General features: G+C 37.6%; 1 protein-coding gene across 11 annotated transcripts in view; it reads right to left on the bottom strand.

The window, feature by feature from the left end:
- The window catches only part of CNTRL (centriolin), a 35,897-nt gene that overhangs the window by 9,228 nt on the left and 6,945 nt on the right, over positions 1-19,724 (bottom strand). For 9 of the 11 annotated variants that reach the window (XM_049833353.1, XM_049833355.1, XM_049833356.1 and 6 more), the window contains 24 exons: positions 19,449-19,568; positions 18,740-18,965; positions 18,220-18,329; positions 16,863-17,057; positions 14,063-14,216; positions 13,164-13,384; positions 12,250-12,426; positions 11,129-11,263; positions 9,551-9,696; positions 8,898-9,078; positions 7,726-7,905; positions 7,235-7,414; positions 6,569-6,685; positions 5,992-6,136; positions 5,066-5,205; positions 4,389-4,575; positions 3,821-4,131; positions 3,284-3,492; positions 2,913-3,105; positions 2,396-2,526; positions 2,119-2,259; positions 1,873-1,999; positions 1,216-1,380; positions 267-426 (listed from right to left, as the gene is read on the bottom strand). In XM_049833353.1, the coding sequence (XP_049689310.1) occupies positions 267-426; positions 1,216-1,380; positions 1,873-1,999; positions 2,119-2,259; positions 2,396-2,526; positions 2,913-3,105; positions 3,284-3,492; positions 3,821-4,131; positions 4,389-4,575; positions 5,066-5,205; positions 5,992-6,136; positions 6,569-6,685; positions 7,235-7,414; positions 7,726-7,905; positions 8,898-9,078; positions 9,551-9,696; positions 11,129-11,263; positions 12,250-12,426; positions 13,164-13,384; positions 14,063-14,216; positions 16,863-17,057; positions 18,220-18,329; positions 18,740-18,965; positions 19,449-19,568 (4,051 nt within the window). Of the gene's footprint in view, positions 1-266; positions 427-1,215; positions 1,381-1,872; positions 2,000-2,118; positions 2,260-2,395; positions 2,527-2,912; positions 3,106-3,283; positions 3,493-3,820; positions 4,132-4,388; positions 4,576-5,065; positions 5,206-5,991; positions 6,137-6,568; positions 6,686-7,234; positions 7,415-7,725; positions 7,906-8,897; positions 9,079-9,550; positions 9,697-11,128; positions 11,264-12,249; positions 12,427-13,163; positions 13,385-14,062; positions 14,217-15,337; positions 15,587-16,862; positions 17,058-18,219; positions 18,330-18,739; positions 18,966-19,448; positions 19,569-19,724 lie in introns of those variants that run through there. The other 2 variants (XM_049833348.1, XM_049833354.1) reach the window with 2 other exon arrangements.

Here is a 19,724-nt window from a genome sequence, read left to right as displayed (position 1 = left end):
ACAACAGATTTGTTCACAACTCTCTCTGGCACGAAAAACTCCCATCGCAAATACAAAGCAGCATAAAGCATTGCCTCAAATTAAGCAGAGGTTATCTGTCAGCTCTGTATAAACTACAAGAATTACAGGGAACTCTTTCTCTGCAGTCATTCCCAATTCTTTTAAAGGAGTGAGGAACAGAAGACTGCAGCGATGTACAACTAAGAGCTCAGAGTTATTTATTTCCAATCTGCACAAAATAGTATCAAGTAAAGCCAAAGACACACCTATCTTATGCCTGGTAATTTGCCCAAGTATTTCTTGAAGGTTTTCTTCCTCTTTTCCAATATCCTTCTTTATGAACAAAAGCTGTGCTCTTTTCTCATTAATCTGGACATCCAGTTCTTTCCTCTCAATGTTAAGCTCTTCCAGAAGTAGTTTTATTTCCTGTGGAAATATATCAGTGTTACAAGGAATGACATTATTTGCTATTTTAAATAAAGTTTTCCTTTAAATAGGAGTTCTAAATATTTATAAAATTTAAGAAGTCTGTCAACAATGTTCTGGTCAATTTAATTCCAGAGTTCATAGTTACAGTTAATGATGTAAACAAACAAGAAATATGTAATATTTAGGTTGCTTGCTGTCAATTGTTTGTCTTGCTTGTTGCCAATTTATAGTAGTAGTCTTGCAAAGATTCTGATCTACAACTCTCACCGTAACACTGTCATTCAAGTGAACAACAGGTTAGCCTTAAAACAGAAAGTCAGACAAAAAGCCCCCACAAAATGTAGCTAACCTTGATACTTTGTTTTTATTTCAGGAAGAAAGGAAGTATAGAATCCTTTCTAAGTAAATGGAGATGGAGACAGGCAGCTGACTTAGGCCAGCTTTGTGTTTTACACACACTGATCAGCCTGATTTGCTTTAGCAGCTGCTTGTCTCAGCAACAGTAAGTCATTCAGAGACTTCTATTTAATATAATTTAGTTCTCAAGGGACCAATTCTGTTAGTATTGCTGGACCTCAGGAGTTCTACTTCTTATTTGTGCATCTGGACCAAGCTCTTAGTCACACGAAACTGTAAACTTGCTTGTTCTATTTTTCCATGAGTTTTGGGAGGTCATAGAAAGCAAAACTGTTTTTGTGGAAACTTTATGGGAAGTTTTTGATACTTCGGTTCTTTTTACTGTTCTTCAGAGATACAATGAATTGAAAACTCATTTGGAAAAGTTACTCTTATTTGGCGTAGTTTCTCATTTGCTTCAGCCTCTCCACCTCGAAGAGCTTCTTTGAGGTGACCTTTCTTTTGAGAAATACAGTCTTGAAGGACACGGAGCTCTTCTTTTCTTTGATTTAAATGTTGCTCCAGAAACAAAAGCTCTTGTTGCTGAGCAGTAATCTACAATGTAGAAGTTTAACAGAAGAAGCATCTGAAGGCTTTTTTATTTTTGTAGCTACACACATGCACAAGAACAAGTGCAGTACACTGTTCCCTGCCAAAGACTTAGTTGAATTGCATAACGTGTAAGGATCCCATCAGAGCAATAAGCTTCATTTGCTAAACCTGTATAATAAAGCCAACACTAAAGACTAAGTTCTGCTCTGGGCTGTGCAGTCCTGTACCTCAGAGAGTTAAGTTTCTTATTCTGAAATGCAATAAGGACTGTCATAGAGAACTCTGCAGTAACGTTTGTTATGCAGAAATGCCAGTGAGATTGGGATCATACTTATCATGAGACAAACCAAGGACAATTCAAACCACTAATATTAAAATAAACTTAAGAACTAAATTCTGCAGACAAGGCAGTTCAGAACTTGAGACTCTTCTCAGCTTTCAGTTACATCAAAACCAACAAAATGGATCATCCAGAGTTAATAAGATAAGCCTTACCTGATCCTTCAGTCTTTCCAGTTCAGTTTTCTTGCCTTGAAGAAGGCTTTCTGCTTCTCTAAGGATTTGGAGGTGATGTTCTTCATTACCTTCTGCAATTTGAATATCTCCTTGAAGCTTCTGAAGACTGACAATGAGGATAAAAACATGACTCAGAAGAAACAAGAATACCTTAGGCAGTAACTTACTGGAGAATGATATCTTTATTTTATCTAATACAGTCTATAGTAAATTAAAAATAATTACCTTTCAGTTAGCATTTCTATCTTCTGGTTTAATGACTGGAACTCAGAGTCTCTTGCAGCCACCATTTTGTTGATTTCCTTCAAAACACCTTCTTGTTCCCTCTTATACTGTTCTACGTCCCTTGTATCTGCCTGTAATAACCTGAAGAAGCATTTATGCCTTTTCATATTAACATTTGAACAGCTCTCCCCCTCCAAAAGCACTATCTTCATATCTGAAAGAATCTTGTTTTTCTCCTCATCCCCATTTGATAAAAATTCACAAAAAAAAAGTGTACCTTAACTGCTGATCTGCTTTCACAAGTTTAATGGCCATTTCCCGAGCCCTTCGCTCTAGCTCCTTTCCCTCAGTTTCAGTACGGGACAAATGCTGTTTGGCATGATTGTACTTTTGAATAGTCTCTTTAGTCTAGAGCAAAAATTGAAGATTACTGAGACAATACATTCCCATCTTATGCTTTCCACATCCCGAACCTGCAGGTTAGCTGTCTAAAGATGACCTCCTCCTGGCCTGAGTATTCCACCTGAGCTTTCTCCCTCTCTATACCATGAAGTAGAATTTTTTCCCCCTCTCTTGTCCAGAGCAGAAAAGATTCCTCCTCTTTGGCAAGGACTGAAACATTTCCTTTTAGCACAGGTTTCCCACGACTTCTATTTTCATATAGAAGCATTTTAAGAGGCTTCAGGTTATCAAAGTGAAAATGAACTGCTTAGACAAACAAAAATCCTCTGCTTAAAACTGTCTTAATGCAACATGCAAATCCTTCTGCACTTAAGAGTTACAGCTTTACTTACTTTCCCCCGTGTGCTCTCAAGTTCCACTTCAGCTTCTGAAAGTAGCCTATCTGCCTCTCTAAGCTCTGCTCGTCGTTTCAGAAGAGTCTTCTCTATACATTCGATTTCATCTGCAATATCTTCATGATGTTTAAGAGACTCTTCTAACTGCAAATCCACAATAAGGTTGTCAGTATACCCTTGAATAAAGGCCCTAAAAGATCAGGAAGAAAGACAGGGAATTAAAATACAAAATGCCAGAGGCCCGGAGCCTCCTGAAGTTCTAGTCCATTTACATTAATTGTAAATGAGTCAAAATTGATTTTTATTAGAAAAATATTTAGGTATTTCCACACGCTTACTTCAAAGGCATTCTAGTGCAATATTCTTACTTGTGTTTGTTATGTTTTTGAGCTGCTCGTCGTAGCTCTGCTACTTCATGTTCCAACTCCTCTCTTTCATGCAGAAGTTCTTCAACGTTTTGACGCAATTTTTCCACCTCTTTTTTACATTTATGCTCAGCTGCCTCTGACCATTTATCTTTGTATTTCCGAGACTTTAAATAATACACGGTGTCTTCTAGCCTTGAGACTTCACTCTCCTACATACAGGAAATAGAACAACAAAATCCAAGACCTATTTCCTACTTCAGTCCTCCTGAGACACAGGAGCAGCTACAGATAGCAAAGACCAGGCTACTAGCACTGAAGGTAGAACATTCTTATCAGCAAGCTTTCTCAGGTCCAGAACCTTTCTAGCAAGGACTTTGTTATTTTTTAAAAAAAAAACTAGACCAATCTAATCTGTGAAAATGAGGTTTTGGTTTTTTGAATTTTTTTTTGAGAAAGCATAGGTCAAAAGATCTTCCTAATCCATTCATAAGTCAGTCGGCTGTGGTTAAACCTGCAGCTCACAGCTCTGTATCTTACCAAATCATGATGTTCAGGCACATTGCAGTGAAGCACTCCAACAGGAATGAGTGGGACGGTGAAGTTTGGAGGAAGAGGGCCATAAACAACCTGGGCTCCCACAGGAGGTGGGCCATAGATAACAGATCCAGGAGCAATTGAACCTCCACTTGCTGCTGCAGGAGGAGGGCCATAAACCACAGTTCCCTGAGGTACAGGGGCACCATCTGGAAGGACTGTGTAAATAACTGTACCAGGTGGTGGTACAAAGGGCAGGTCTTTGGGAACATGAGTTTCTTCGTTTCCTTCACTATCGTCTTTCGCTCTTCCATCTTTACCAAAAAAACCAAACCAAAACAAAAGGTTATTTTTAATCACTTTTTCAGTAAAAGATACTCTTCAAATGCACATTTTAAATTCTATGTAGTGTACAAAAGTGTAATAAATGCTACTTAAACCAAATTATGAGTTCAACAGTAATGAACATTTATAATTCACTTGTGCACATCGAAAAAAATTGTCTGTGAACTCTAAGCAAGTCCATCTTTAGTATGGTCCTAAACATTCTGAGACCGTGAGACTGACTTACCTTTACCAGACTCTGTTTTGCACAACCTAGTTCTGACTGGTGAATAAACCCAACATCCTCCTTGACTGGGCAAGTCTTCCTTCCTGCTCTGTCTGTCCTGACCACACCCTCTTCTGGGTTGGGACGTGCCAGAACACAGTAAACAAACTCCAGAATCTTTTGTGCTACGGGAAGCAGGAGTTGAAGCCTAAAGAAAAAAAAAAACAGTATGTGTTAATCTAGAAATAACAAATCACATAAAATAAATTATTTGTTGTAGACATTCTAAAGCACTGGTTTTTCAAGAACAGGGTATACATACTCTGCTTTCTCTCCCTTCCAAACATCATGCTGCTTTCAAAAGCAAGCACTACATCTGTTTTAACAGTATTTCTCTTAAATTGAGACAAATGCTGTTTTGCAAGAAATGTTTGTCTGTAATGTCCCCTTTTAGCCTTCACCTAAATAAATTTACAGTACTGCATTTTGAATAATTGTCTCCAAATTTTACGTAGACTAGATTCCTATCACTACAGAGTAATAGTCTTTATCAGGGAATGTTTGTCTATGTCTTGTTTCAGTATTTCTCTTATATGCCAGCCAACACTTTTTCTTAAGTCTCTCCCAGACCTAAGTAGTTTATAATGGACTTTCCCACATCAAATGGCTTTCCACATAATAGGATCTTTTTTTCTGACCTGTGACGATGGCATGTAGTACCAGTATCCCCTTCTTTTCCATGGATCTGCTATACTGGTAATGTAATCATTCTGGTATGAAAGCACATTTTTGAGTGCTGCAATTTCATCTTGTAAGTTGTCAATTTCATCTTTGTTACCTGTAAATTAATCACAGTTTTATAGGTGTATATAAGGCAAAGAATTAAGTCATAAATACTGCATTCAGCTTTTCCCTCATTGTTATCCTGTTAACCTGAAACAATATTAAAAAAATTAATTGCCAGGGGAAATAAACTAAACATTATATCATGATGTAGACATACACTGGTCCTTGCAAGTTTGTCGTGTTAAGATTGTAGAAATACAAGTTCATATACAGGTAACTGATGCTCATTTTTCATTATATATAGGCCTTTGACATTGTTCTACAGCAGTACAAACTGAATGCATAGCACAACTAGTGTTTTCTAAATAGTTGTAAAAGTGTTGTTAATACAAACCAATGAAAACTAAATACACTATCATTCTGATTTTCAAACTGAGGAAAAACTTAACTACATTTCCAAAGGTCACATGGCACAGCAACTGGCAAAGGTAGAAACCTAGAAGTGCTAGTGCCACTGCTGGTCCTTAACCATCCATATCCTCCATTCTTCATATTTGAAGAAGCAAAGACCCATACATTTCACATAACTGCACTTTGTCTTGCTTTTTGCTTCATATACATAGATACAGAGAATCCACTGAAGCACAGTGATTTAAGGACTGAATGTATCCTGTATAAGAACTGCACAGGAAGGTATCCTGAGCAGTTTATTCCCCTAGAATAAACTTCCAGAGCTCTGAACAGCTTCTCAGATCAAACAGCGAGATATATGGAGAAGAAAGTAAAGTCTTCCGCATCCATGCTTATCCAGAAGAAATGGAGAGAAAAGATAAATTACCTGTCCCAATGTTATCCAACAACCACCTTAAACGCTCAATTTCTGCTTTTTGTTGTTCCATAGCTTCATTTAATTTATCAATTTCAAACTTCTGAGAGCTTGATGCAAAAGTCTTCTCGCCAGCTTTCTCCATTTCATGCTGAAACTATTTAAAATGTAAGTTTAAATCAAAGCAAAGCACTTCAGTTTAAATTAGATTGTGCTAAAACTTTTTCAAGCCTGCTCATCCGTCCCTACAAAAATGCTCAATCAGGAAAACGCATGTACTACTTGGATGCAACAAAATTGTTCTTCCTATCCCCTCATAAGACCAAGGCTTACAGACATAGTCATGTAAAGGCACTTAAGTGAACAGGTGATAAGTTTTACTTAAAAGTCAGCTACCTGAGCCAGTGAGGTTTTAATTTTGTTCTTTGGCAGATATCGGGAGGGAAGAACATTGTGAATTGGGAAAACTTGAGGAAAAAGGGCAGGGCAGACACCTCTAAATATGGCATTTTCAGAAACTCAGTGAACAACTATACCCAAGTATTTTATCGTCCTGATACAACATAGAGCAAACATCACTGCAACCTACCCGTTCTTCCTTCTCTTTGAGGAGCTGTTGTAACAATTCTATTTCTGCTTCTGCTCTGGCAAGATCCCGGGCTGCACGAGCTGCCTCAGCACAGAACTCTTCAGCTTCCTCAATCTCCTGAAATTGAAATTTTAGTTGGAGCTTTAGTTTGCAAGAATACTTTACAAGCTTGCAGCTGTCTCATGCAGCTTTGTGAAAAGCTGACTAGTACAAAACATCTGCACTTGTCTGTTCTGGAATTCCAGAAACTGCAAGCTTTATGTAAAATAATGTTTCTCCTTTAACTTTACAGTATTTCTACAGAGGTGATGTTAATATGTAGTCAAAAATGGTTCCCAATTTTAAAAACTCAAAGTGTAAGAACAAAGTTCCATAGTCCCTTCTTTTCCTTTTCTATCTTACGTAACAATGTATTATCTATTGTCTGACTTTCAGTTAATAAGCGATTAAACTTGCCCCTCCCTCACCTTCTAACACACAGCAAGCATTTACCTACTATATTTCAAGATGAGACACTGTCTGAAGCAAGAGCTCCTGTGCAGCAGGACAATTCAGAATAAAAGCTTTGAAGCTGAATTTAAAAGACAACACCACGACTGCTCCCATTATGATGGCATTAGAAAGCACTACTTATACGCAAGCAATTAATTCTCAATGTTGATTTACCTCAGCTCGCTCCTGATTAATTCTGAGAACAGTCCCATGAAGCGCCTTTAGCTGATTTTTAGCAATGGAGAGTTCTGTAGCTGCCATTTTATCTGAAGTGATGATTGCTCTCTTTAATTCCTTCAGTTCTTTATCTAGACTGACAAATTGCATTTGTGCCCTGGCATCTTCTATTTTTTTCTGAAACCAGGAAAATAATAGGCTTTATAAGTTTTAAGTAAAAAGCAGCATGGAAAAAAGGCTTTCTGTTGGTATGACTTTTTTCCCCATACATATCCCATTTTGTATTGTATGCACAGAAGTAACAGAAAAAAAAAAACCACTAAAGCAAGGACAACCAATAAAATTTAAGGAAAAGAAAGATGTTGAATATAACCTCTGTGTTCCTTCCTGTATTTGATCAATGTTAGAAAGCAAAACAATTCAGAAGTTTTTGAATCTTCTTTTCGTGAGTACACATAGCGCATGGACTTGTCCCTACTCATTCCTACCCTTTTCTCTAAATCTTCTAGTTGTGCAAGAATAGTGTCTTTCTCTTCATCTGCCTCTTGGAGCTGTTGATCAGCAAGGCCCTGAATTTCTTCCATGCTCTTTATTTTTTCATGTAAACGTTGAATTTCATTCTCTAACTGATGGACCTTGTTCTTACTCTGCCTGTTTTCAGCTTTAACCTATAAGTGAAATAAGTTAAAATGAGTAGCCAGAAATATATTTTTTTTCAAGCAAAAGCCACCCTATTTTAGTGATTTAAAGAAACAACTTTGGGGAAGTGCAGTTACCAGTATACTTTGTACCAGAAGAGAAATGAAAAATAACTGCTTTGCCACTGTAACTATTAGATTTTAAAAGTGCCCAAGTTATATTGGTAGTGGTATGTGTAGTGATCTTTCGAGGAGGTTAGTGGTTATATTTTTCTACCTGTAATTAAACTATTTTTTGCTCATGAGACATATCATTGAGTCTAAATTCTAACTCGCCACATAATCAGGCAAAAATCATGAGGACTATTAATAATAATTTAAAAAAATTAAATAATTCAGACTCCAACATGAACACCAAAAAGTGGGGGTCTCTGTCATACAGCTAAAATGATTGCTTGCAGAAGTTTTAATGCACATTAGCACATTAAATCCTTCTCCTACAAGCAATATTTTTTGCAAGCTTTATACAATAAAAGCCAACAAAAGGCTGCAAAGGAGCATGTGTCCTGTCAAATATCCAATTTAACACTTATCAAAAGAAAGCAAGAATAGCTGATGTATTTCACTACTTTAACCAGAATTTCACAGTGTACATAGCACAGAAGTGGCCAATTATTTGTTTTTCCTCTTCACAAGCTTTTGCCTGCTTATGGAGTTTTTTTAATAGTGACAATTACTACATGACATACATTTGCGCACAAAAGGAAAATCAAGCTCTAATAATGGTTAGTATTCCTGTTCTAATCACAAGTAACAGCAGCGTGCTCTGACGCAAGTCATCAATGCGTTTCTGACAAGCAAGTGTATTCAATTCGTCTACCTTTAGTAAAATTACACTCTTCTGGAAGATGGAGGGTAGCAAAGCTGTATCTCTAGTGAAACTTGATCCTTCAGCTGCAAGTTACATTTTTTAGACTAAGCTGAAATTGTCTTACTCTTGCTTTTGTTGTTTTGATACGTGCCTGTCTATATTTCTCCTGTACCTCTTCCAGTTTTTCCTGCTGGGATACCATGTCTTCCTGCAATCGTCTCTGTCTAGCCCATGCTTTCTCTTTTTCCCTCTGAGCATCAGCAAGGATGTCATTAAATTCTTTCTGTAGATTTGCAAGGCTTTTCCCTAAAACATCAGCTGAATTCTGACACCTGAAAGAGAAACAATCCAGGTTCTAAGACAGAAAAATATTGATTTTAAATTGTGATACCAGACACTGAAATAATGAAGCCTAACACAATAGTACAAGTTTAAAACATCCAATGTAAATGTACTCAGGTGCAGCACTGAACATGTTAGACAGTACAGACAGACCTCCATCCTGGCTCTATTTATACCATTCTGTCTTTGTTTATTACCATTCTTTGTTGCTAGGGCTAAAGAGGGGGAAAAAGTTTGCTCTGTCCCTTGCAGTGAAACCCAAGAGGACTGCATATTTCCCTCAGTAATATAATTACTGAGCTTGGGTAATGTTCTCTTAACAACCACAGGGTGCTCAAGTTTATGTCTGACCTGTCCCAGGTGGCACTCAGTAGGATGCAGCACATGTACCTTTCTGCTCTCATGTATTTACCACTCTCACATGCACAAATGTAACACTGTTTGTACTTTTATTTTACTCACTTAATTTCTCCAACTCCTGTCTGAAGGTTTTGCTTGAGTTCGTTTATACAAGCTAAGACCTCCTCTGGATGAATTAAGTTACCAACCGCATGGTTTAGCTGATTCTGAAGATCTTTAAGCTGTTGTTTCAGTAGATTATTGTCTCCCTAAAAAAAGACAGACAAAAAAACCCCACACACAACCATAAGCAAACATGCACAAACAATATAAGCTATGATTTTTAAAACCTAGATCTGTTTTGGGGTTTTTCTTGTTCAGTTTTTGTTGGGTTGGGGTTTTTTTGTTTGGTTTTTTTTCCTTTTTTTTTAAATAAGAGTCCAAACATTTTTTTCAGTGTGGCCTGAACCACTATCAACCACAAAACAAGAACACCCCAAACAATCTTTGCCTTTCAGTTTCTGTTATGTTAAAAGTATTTGAATGCCAGTTAAAAAATGATCTTATCCTTTCTTTAAACTAAGGAAGTACTGTCTTTATGTAAGTAAAGCCCAGTGACATACAGAAGCCCATCCCACTATCTATCCATAATAGAAGATGGAACAATTGCAGACACTGTCCCAGCCACTAGACCAAGGAGTCACTCTTGTCCTGGCCCCATAGGTCTTGAACTCTTCTCTGCACATCAGCAAGCTTCAGCAAAAATGACAATGCTAATGTCTGGTGAGGATCCTTTATAAGTTCTTCCTGAAGCAGTCAGGCAGTTGGACTAGGTATTTGTTGTAGGTCCCTTCCAAATGAACTATTCTATTCTATTGGTCATTGTATCCTCTGAGAAGTATGTGAGATGGGAAAAAGGGATCTGACAGATACAAAGAAGGACTGAATCCAGCCTTCCCACACTGAGGGAAACTGCTATCACCCAGCACTTAAAAAAAAAAGGGGTGGGGGGTGGGGATGGGGTGGGTGCCCTTTGCCAGCCATATTTTGAAGATCTTGAACCCAGTATATCACTCTTGCCTAGAGAAATCCTGTTGACTGAACCTTTCAGCAGCTTTAGGAAGAGGAACACTCAGTTTCTAATCCCAATTAAGATGAGGCACTGATCTGTGACACTGTATTAAAGTAGAGATATTTCTGTACAGCTATACAGTTTAAGAAATGCCTGTCACTTCAAGTATCACAAGCTCTGTTGCATGTCGTACTTGGTCACCATTACTGTTTTGTGGCAATTAAGTAAGACTCCTCAGGATCACAGCTCTAAACAGAGGCAATAAATTCTGGTTTAGGTATCAGATCAGTTTTTTCTTCTGCATCCAAATAGTTTTCTTACTGACACATACTGGATGAAGCTTGTAGGAAATGAAGGTATACATATAACAATTTATCAATCCCTCTGCAATATAACTGAGCAGCTCTGAAATTATTTTAAAGGTCAATCTAAATACCTAAAATAGAAAAAAAAGACTATGGTGTAGGGTCTCTGCATAAGAAAATTAAAGTCAGAAAAAGTCATAAATACTACTGAACTTCAAAACAAGATCATACAGAATCCTTTAAAATTCTCACCATTTTCTGCTTGGGGAAGTGGGGAAACATACTGTGTATCAGGTAACATTTTAAAGGCAAGAAACACTTCACCTGCAATTGTTTGAACTGAGAAAGGAGCTTATAATTTTGTTGTTCCTTCTCTTCTGCTAGTTGTGCTTTGGTCAGAGCATTCTCTAATGCTTGCCGTTCTTTTTCAAGTTCAGCTTGCAGGGCTGACAGTTCCATCTACAAACACAGAAAACCTTCAGATTAATATCCCCACTGCCAATCCCAACCTGTCATCCAAACACACAGCAGCTGTGTTCCTTAAAACGGTAAGAATATGACAACACCTCCTAAAAAATCCCAACAGAACAACCCCAACCATCCCAAATCAACCCATTACCAGATATACATAACAAGTGTATTTCCTAAAACATCATCATCATGACTTGCACTGTAAATTCTAATCTAGACCTAGCATGAGCATGTCCTACCCACCAGGTAACTGATAGATTTATGTTTTATCAGTGTTCTACAGAGACCTTTCAAGTTTTTCCTGAAACATCAAAACTAAAAGACTTGGAAGGGTTGGGGATGGAACACCACACTTTACTGTTTTGCATTTTCATTTCTGCCTGCAATCTGGAATGTGCAGTTGGAATACGTCTTGCAAAAAAACTCACCATGTTGATTTCTGATGAATGGAAACTGAACCAAGACAGGACTGTACATCATGATCATACATGAATCCAAATGAGGATCCCCAATGGTAAGATAAATGGGATTGTACAAATTAAAGCATATATTGTGCTTCCCCAGCAGAAATCTACTTCTTTATAATATATTACAAAATAAAAATAAATATTTGCTATAAAACTCCATTTCTACCACAAAGAGCAAAGGCAAACTTTGTCTTTCACCTGCTACTTTTCACAGGACTGCTTTAGTGTAATTTCTTTGATGTGTGCACATTTATCTCTTTCCTAAAAGACGCAGATTCTCCTTTTAAATATGGTCAATATTCTCTACAAGGCCCCCAAATGATCTGTACCTTGCTTCAATGCAGAGTTACAAATCCTAGCAAACTGATACCACCTTCCATTTGGGGGCACACCTAAACCAACAATTATTTGCAAGTCAGTGTTGGAGATGCAGTATGGAAGAAAGTTTGGTTATCCATTGTCCAGGGGTAGATTATCCCTTTGGTAGTGCAAGAGGTCTGTTCTTACCTGGCTAAGTTGTTTCAGTCTTTCCAATTCTTCTTTATGCTGATTGGCTTCAGAGTCTCTGTCTCTTAGCTGGGCTTCCAGTTCAGCCTCATAGGCACTGATGTCCCCTTGTGTATCTCTAAGCGATTCATTTATTTCTCGCTGCTCTTGGAGTGCACCTTCTAGCATTTTAATTTCCTGGAAATTTACATTCATTTTAGAAATATGTACACAGGAGAGACAGGAGCTCTTAGGAGTATGTTGCCTCTCTTCCTCTGTTACTCTGAAACTCGCCATCAGTGTGACACAGGTAGGTCAAAATAGAGACACTAATCACTAAACATTACAACTTAAAGCTAGGTGGCACTACTACAAAGGTCAGGTCAATGACACTATTGTAACAGACTGTACAAAAATCTACACTTAAGTTATAAAGGTGTAGCTTAAAGCAGTACACATTTGTCACTAAGGTTTACATAAAACTTATTAGGATACTAAGACAGCTCTCTAAGAAATTGGCTGATAGGGCAGATGCAAGCTAATAACACACATGTCCTCGGCTAGTGTCCAGACAGTTTTCGCTAATGCAATGCACTATGATATCAACTGCAAATCCATTTTTAGTAACATCTGAAAGGCAAAGCCTGCATTTCTGAGACATCTTCCATAACGTACAGATTTACTGTATGTCTCTTGCAACTGGTTTTAAAGGCCAAATTCTGTTCTTAATATACACAGGAACATCAAATTGAAGTTACCACATCAAAAAATTACTTTATCCAAGTAACTGTGCTTTGCTATTCCCAATTTGATCATTTGGTTTTTGGTTTTGTTGGGTTTTTTGGGTTGTTGTGGGTTTTTTTTGTTTGGTTGGTTTTTTTAAAGTTTATTCTTAGGTATCTGAATTTGGGAAGAAACATAATATTAAGCCTTACTTTTCTCATATTTTCTGCATCCATGGCAACTATTTCCAGGTTGTTTCTTTCCTCCTCTAGATCTGCCAATCTTTGTAGCAAAGATTCTTTATCTTTCTGCAACTCCTTACATGCATCATTGGCCTGTTTTGCCTGATACTTAACACTTTCCAGGTATTCCTGTAGTCCAACGATAATACTTTCTAAATCTCTCTTCAGTGCTTCATTTGTTGCTATCTGACCTGCAGAAATGCAAAACAAATTTAAGATAGTTAAGAAACCACACTTATTTACAAAACAAACAAAGCCGCCTTTCTTCATCTTCAAGATGTTCGCCTATTGGAATATGTAGTAACAACAAATAACTAGAACACAACCAGAAAATGTCTGTGCTGTGTTTTAAAGGCTACGAGTTCCCATATTACTGTATTAACCTGACCATTATTTTAACTGGAAGAGTTAAAAAGAAACTGCAGTTCTTTGTGCATTCCTACCCCTACCTAAGATGACACTTGTTACCTTTACACTTAAATCAATTTTGTTTCAGTTCTTATATTCATATTATTTCTGTGATATTTACTTTCACATAGACTAGGTGTACATTAAATGTATACATAAATGTAGTTTGTTGATTTATTAAGTCAGTTTCCAGAACTTCCCCCCCACCTTAAGAAAAAAAAACCAAAACCAAAAAATATCCCCCCTGCAAACTGCCTTCCCCAACCATGTACAAGTGAGGTGAACATATTTTAAATAAATAATCTACCCAAAGTCTCCTTTTAGATAAGAATAGTTTTTTAACCTCTTCCTACACTGTGTTTTTCATTTAAGCAAAGATAAAAAAACCTGCATGCCCAATTCAATTGTCATGTTATCCTAAATGCAAGAAATACTACCGTAAAACAAAAAATAAAATTTACCATCAGTGAGCTGTTGCTCCAAGTCCTTGATTTCCTCAGTTTCCTTAGCAATCCTAGAAAGCATTTCATCCAGACGACTCTCAAGCTGTTTGTAATGTTTGTTCATTACATCAAACTGCTGTTCTTTACTTGCTTTTTGAGCTTTCATGTGAGCCTGTAAATTAACAGTTGGAAAGGTAAAGTGGGACAACATCAATATTACCAAGATTAAAATTGAAAAAGTCAAATCATTATTTTAGCACAGTTCCGCAGTGTCTTACTACAGGCAGCAAAAGTCACAAGTGCAGCATATGCTGTGGTGCTTGGGGTTGATTTTTTTTGGTTATTTTTCTGCATTACTGCCCCACAAAGAATCCCAGATAGGCAAGCAATCTGTGTGACTAACAGCATCGTTAGTAGTCTCCCCCTTGCCCAGGCATGATGAATAAGGCTTGCATTTATGAATTATTACTCATGGCTACTACCTTTCTTTCTGCCTTTACTTTTTGTCATACCATTTCCTCTTTCAGTCAAGAACAAACACGATTTCCTCCAGCAGCTTTAATCCTGTCATCCTGCATTGCCTTAACAGCAGATGATGCTTTAGAAAATGTCAGGTCACCACCCGAAGGAAAATAGTTTGAACAACCAGCAAATCAGGCCAACTTTATAGCCAAGATTTACTTAAAGCAGGTTTTTTTTTTTTTGTTTTGGTTGTTCTTTTGTTTGTTTGGTTGGTTTTTTAAAAATACATTTCTGTGAAATACACCATACCTGCAGCTCACAGACTTTGGTCAGGACTTCATGTATTTAGTATGAATTTAGCCGGTAGTTTCAGCTCTGTACAAAACTTGGTTATCAACATGATATAGTGCTATCTGTTTCTCACTGCTATGAAATTACTCGCAAACAACTCAAATGCCAGAAAACTTTGAAAAATACAGAATTATACTGCCTTGATAAACAGCACCTTCTTCTTACTACTCAAAAAAATAAACCGACCTAGCAATAGAAATTTTAAATAAAAGTTCTCAGAAAAATCATTTATAAAGTTGCTTCCATAACAAAAGTAATGGGTAAAAACATAGCTGTATTTTTAATGTATTAAACCGGAAGTTATTTTTAACATTGTTTAGTACAACCCAGCTTGTCACCTTGTTAAAGACAAACTACGACTCGGCTTTCAAAAGTGAAATTTCAACAAGTAAAACCCAAGTAGAGGCGCTGCTGCTGAGTCATTTTGCTGCAGCGGCTGAAAGCCACAAAAGCCCTGTTTGAAAAAACCCAAACACTTACAGCTTTGCCTTTGTCTTTTCTTCCTCCGATATCATTTGGAAAACGCCCCACCCCTGCTCTAGAATTCATTTGACTAAAGAACCGGTATCTTCAGCAGAGAAAGCAATCAAGCGGAGTCTCCCATCTGCTCCGAACGCTTCTGCTCCCCCAGCAGCAGGCTGGTTACAACGGCCTCCGCAGCCCCGGAGGAGCGCGGGGCCGCAGCTCCCCGCCGCCGGCCCGGAGCTCCCCGCCGCCGGCCCGGGCCGTTCCCCGCTCCGCCGGCGGTTGGTCCCGGCCGGCGCTTCCTGTGTTGTCGTTTGAAGCGAGGGGCGGCTGCGGGAAGGGCCGGGCTCGCTCCCTGCAAGGGGCCTGGCCAGCCGCTTAGGGATCCTGCCTGAAAGGCGCACGGCCCTCCTGTTACTGACAGCTGAGGGGGGAAAAATCTGAAAAAAAAACCCCGCATTTTTTAAAAGTGTTTGCAGGCGTCAGCTGAAAACAGGAGCCAAGCCTAAAGAGTCCGTCTTTGCGTACTTGAAAGCATCAAGCTGGCCTGAAAAGCTCTCGTCTAAAAAGACATAAGCGTTTTTAAAACACCATTAAAAAAGTCATCCCACTTCATTTTAATTTAAAATGTCTGTAAACGTTTGCTGTACCTGCACACAGCTAATAACTCAGAAATGAAAAAAATCTTGCTACCCTGGAGATCCAAGAAATGAGACTATCAAGCTAGAGCTCCTCTTGGTGCATCCAGCTTTGCCCCAAACCTGCAACATGTACCTCTGAGACCTTGTGCAATCTTACCAGTAATGACAGGACTGTATGTGACAGCAGAGAAAGGGCGTAAGTCCCCACCAAAAAGGCAGTATACATCTTTTCAGAATTACTTTTATTGAAAATTGATTCTAGTTTTAGGATGCTGAACTACCGTGTAAAGCCAAAGCTGCTGCTGCTGCCTTGAGCTGTCTGCAGTTCACAGGCTGGAATATTAATCCAAGCTGTCACCTCTTCGGACAGGTCAGCCACATCGGCTACTCAGACGCTACAGTTTTTGTAGGCTGACCTCTGGCAAACAGACTTCTGTGCCAATGCAAGAGCTCTCTGACAAAGCAGGACTTCAGCTATAGGCCTGTAGCACTTACGCAGACCTTTAAAAAATCTTTAGGGCAGATTCTACAAAAAGCTGCGTTAAGGATTTCTTACGCAGAAATTGTCTCCAAGGCTGTGCACAGCATGTTTTTGCAAAGCATAAAGATCTAGTTCTCAATGTGCTGTACATCAACTGCATTGAAAATCAGTTGCCCAAGTGTTTTACCAAAGTTTATTTTTTTTCATGTGGGGTTTTTTTTGGTGGTTGTTTTTTAATTCTGATGAGTTGTATGTTTTTCAAATGATAACATCTAAGTAAACTGATAAATACGAAAAGAATGTATAATTCACAAAAGAGGCGTAACTGAATGGTAATCTGTTAAAGCAGCCTTTACTACATTTCTCAGTACATGAATATATGCAGTACACATAAACTTAAGATTTCAGTTTTACTTACATGTTTTGGGTCTTCAGGATTTACAGAAGCAAGAGAACTCTGCAAGTCCTCAAGCTCTTTCTGGTTCTTCTCTATTTCTCTTTTCTGTTTCTCCATCTGATTTTCCAGTTCTAAAGCTTCCTTGTGTAGCTGATGCAGGATTTGTATCTTTCCACTCAACTGCTGTTCAAGACCTTCCTTGTTGGCCTGTGATATCTGGAGATCATATTAGGGGGTTGGGTAAAACAGTTTAATTGGAAATACACAGCTGACCAAGAACATCTTTAAAAGTTAAATCAGACTGCTAATTTAGCCAAGCAGGTTGCCTAAAAGTGATCTATTCATTGATTTGAATCGTCTTTATTTTCTTAAGGTAACAAAATCTCATAGGATTTTCTCAAAAAGATAAAATAGAATTATAGTTTGCTTATGGTAAATAGAAATTTCCGTAACATTAGCCTACCATACCAGGAAACATCAGAACCCTTATTTTGACCATCATCCTCAAGTGTTTTGTTTTCACACCAGACTTCAAAAGTCTCTTTAATTCCTTCTTGCAGTCTTAAGATGACTATCTGGACTGTCTCCCCCCCCCAGTTATGACTTCTTAAGTTAAAATATGGAAGATCCTGGTCATTGATTTTAAGGCAAGTTTAAAGTCTAAAAATAGCAGCCATTTATGACAGTTGAAGAAATGGAAGATACAATTTTAGTTTTATGCTGATAAGTGTTCTTAAATTAATTCTTGCTGCCAATTACGTAGCTACATTGCTTATTATTAGCTGCACAACTAAACATACACAGTTATAGTCCTTCCTGGAAAGGCCTCTTCTGATAAATAAGAACATATTCAATCCATACAATTATACTGAGAGGTTCAAGTAAAACTTCCTTTCTCATGAACATTTATGTCATGACACCAGCACTGCTTATGATGTTGGGCCACTACTCTGTTACTTCATGCTGTCTACTAAGCCTTTACGGAGCTATAAGCTTATGGTTATGGGAACCGAGAAGGCATGTTCAAATTCAAATCCAAGTCTCCTGCTGCACAATGCAGTGACCCCTAACTGTCCACTTACTGCAGTACTCAAATCTATATTTATGTTCTTCCAAAGCATTCTGGGCAACGTTAACAATCATCATCAGCATCACATGGAACATGTTTAGATGCAATTAACTGCACTACAACTCTGACAGCTTATTTATAAACAAGCTATCTAAAACCTGTAAGATTTTTCTGATGCATGACAAGTGGATTTACATATGTACAATGTCTCCTTTAAAAAAGAATGGGGAGAAAAAGAGTTGTATTTTCTACATCAACACTGCTTCAAACACTTTCCCTTGCTATTCATGTAGCAACTACTTTGCATACCTTTTTCTGAGCCAGAGCATCCTCCAGTTGTTGCAGTTCCCCTGTTACTTTCAAAACTTGTTGCTCTGCATTTCCTATTGCACTTTGCAGTTCTTCTAATCTTCTTTGTGCTGCAGACAAAAAAACAAAAACAAAACCCAACATTCCACAACCCACAACATAAATTATAATATTCTGCATAAGTGATACATGTTTTCTATTAAAATGTCAATCAGAATGCATTTTCTTAAAATAGTGATAATCAAAGCTAATACATTGTTTCTCAAAAAGTATGTCTAAATTTTTTGGGGTCTTATAAAATTATCTTAACACATCAAATATGAAACTTCCCTATCATTCTCTTTTCAACAATATTTAATCCTTTTATCCTGAGTGATCTTAAAATAATAGCAAAAAGAAATAATAGTTTTGACACACTATTGCTATTCTCATGTCAAATGTGTGTCAAACATTTGATCAGTGGAATAAACTAAATTGATATACATATTTTAATTTTTATTTGATAAAAATAAGAATTTACCCAAATTAATCTTTTTTTCTTTATCCTCTAGTAGTTCATCTAGAGTTTGGAGCTGCAGTTTCAGCTGGGGTTTCTTACAGAAGTCATCTTCATCTAGTTGCATTTTTCCAGCCTCCATCTGCTGAGCTTTGTTAGCAATGTAGCCTTCTCTTATAAACATATTTCTTTTATACCTGGCCTTACCAATGTATGGGCTTTCACCAGGTACATTATCAAGTTCAACATCCTGAAATGTATGAAGCAATATGTCTTTATCTCAGAAGTATGGTTGCAGTCAACTCATAATATACCTTTCACTCTCTTAACAAGCATATAAAAGAAAACCAATCCGAAATCAGAATAATTAGAACAGACTACACTGGACTTGTTTGGCCTTGATTACCGATCTTTACATTTCTTGTGCAGACTCCTTTCAATCAGGTATCTCTACAAGTATGACAGAGTTAGCTCTACCAGGAGAAAAAAAAACAACCGAAAAAGGACAGAAATTCTAATACTGTCTAACTCAAGAACATTCTGGCTTTTGGAATTTCTCCAAGTGAAAGGGCCTCCAAAATAAAGCCAGAAGAAAGGATTACCATTTTTTTGCTTCATAATAGGAATGAAATATTTGTTCAGTGACTCTACTTAGCTAAACCATTATGCATACAGGTATGTATACCAATATTCAACACATTAAACATCACTCAGATTATTTTTAAATTATTACCTCCGATGGAAAATAATTTAACGGCTCAAATTTTGCATCTATCTTATAAAACGCCAGTTCCTGCTCCAATTCATACTGCTTCTGGCAAGCTCGGGTTAGCTCCATTGTCTTCTGCTTTAACTAATAAACCAGTAAACAAAGTAAGTTGCATTCATTCAATTGTTATCATTATCACATACATTTCAATTCAGGAAAGAGCAGGGCAAAGACACTAACTTTCAAATGAAGCTCACATCAGAAGAAGTTAAGATGGTGTATTTTGGATCAAGAATATAA

The sequence above is a fragment of the Accipiter gentilis genome, chromosome 29 (genome assembly GCF_929443795.1).
Source record: "Accipiter gentilis chromosome 29, bAccGen1.1, whole genome shotgun sequence".
Classification (NCBI taxonomy): domain Eukaryota; kingdom Metazoa; phylum Chordata; class Aves; order Accipitriformes; family Accipitridae; genus Astur; species Astur gentilis.
Note: the sequence above shows the minus strand (reverse complement) of the source record. Positions and strands in the feature narration are given on the sequence as shown.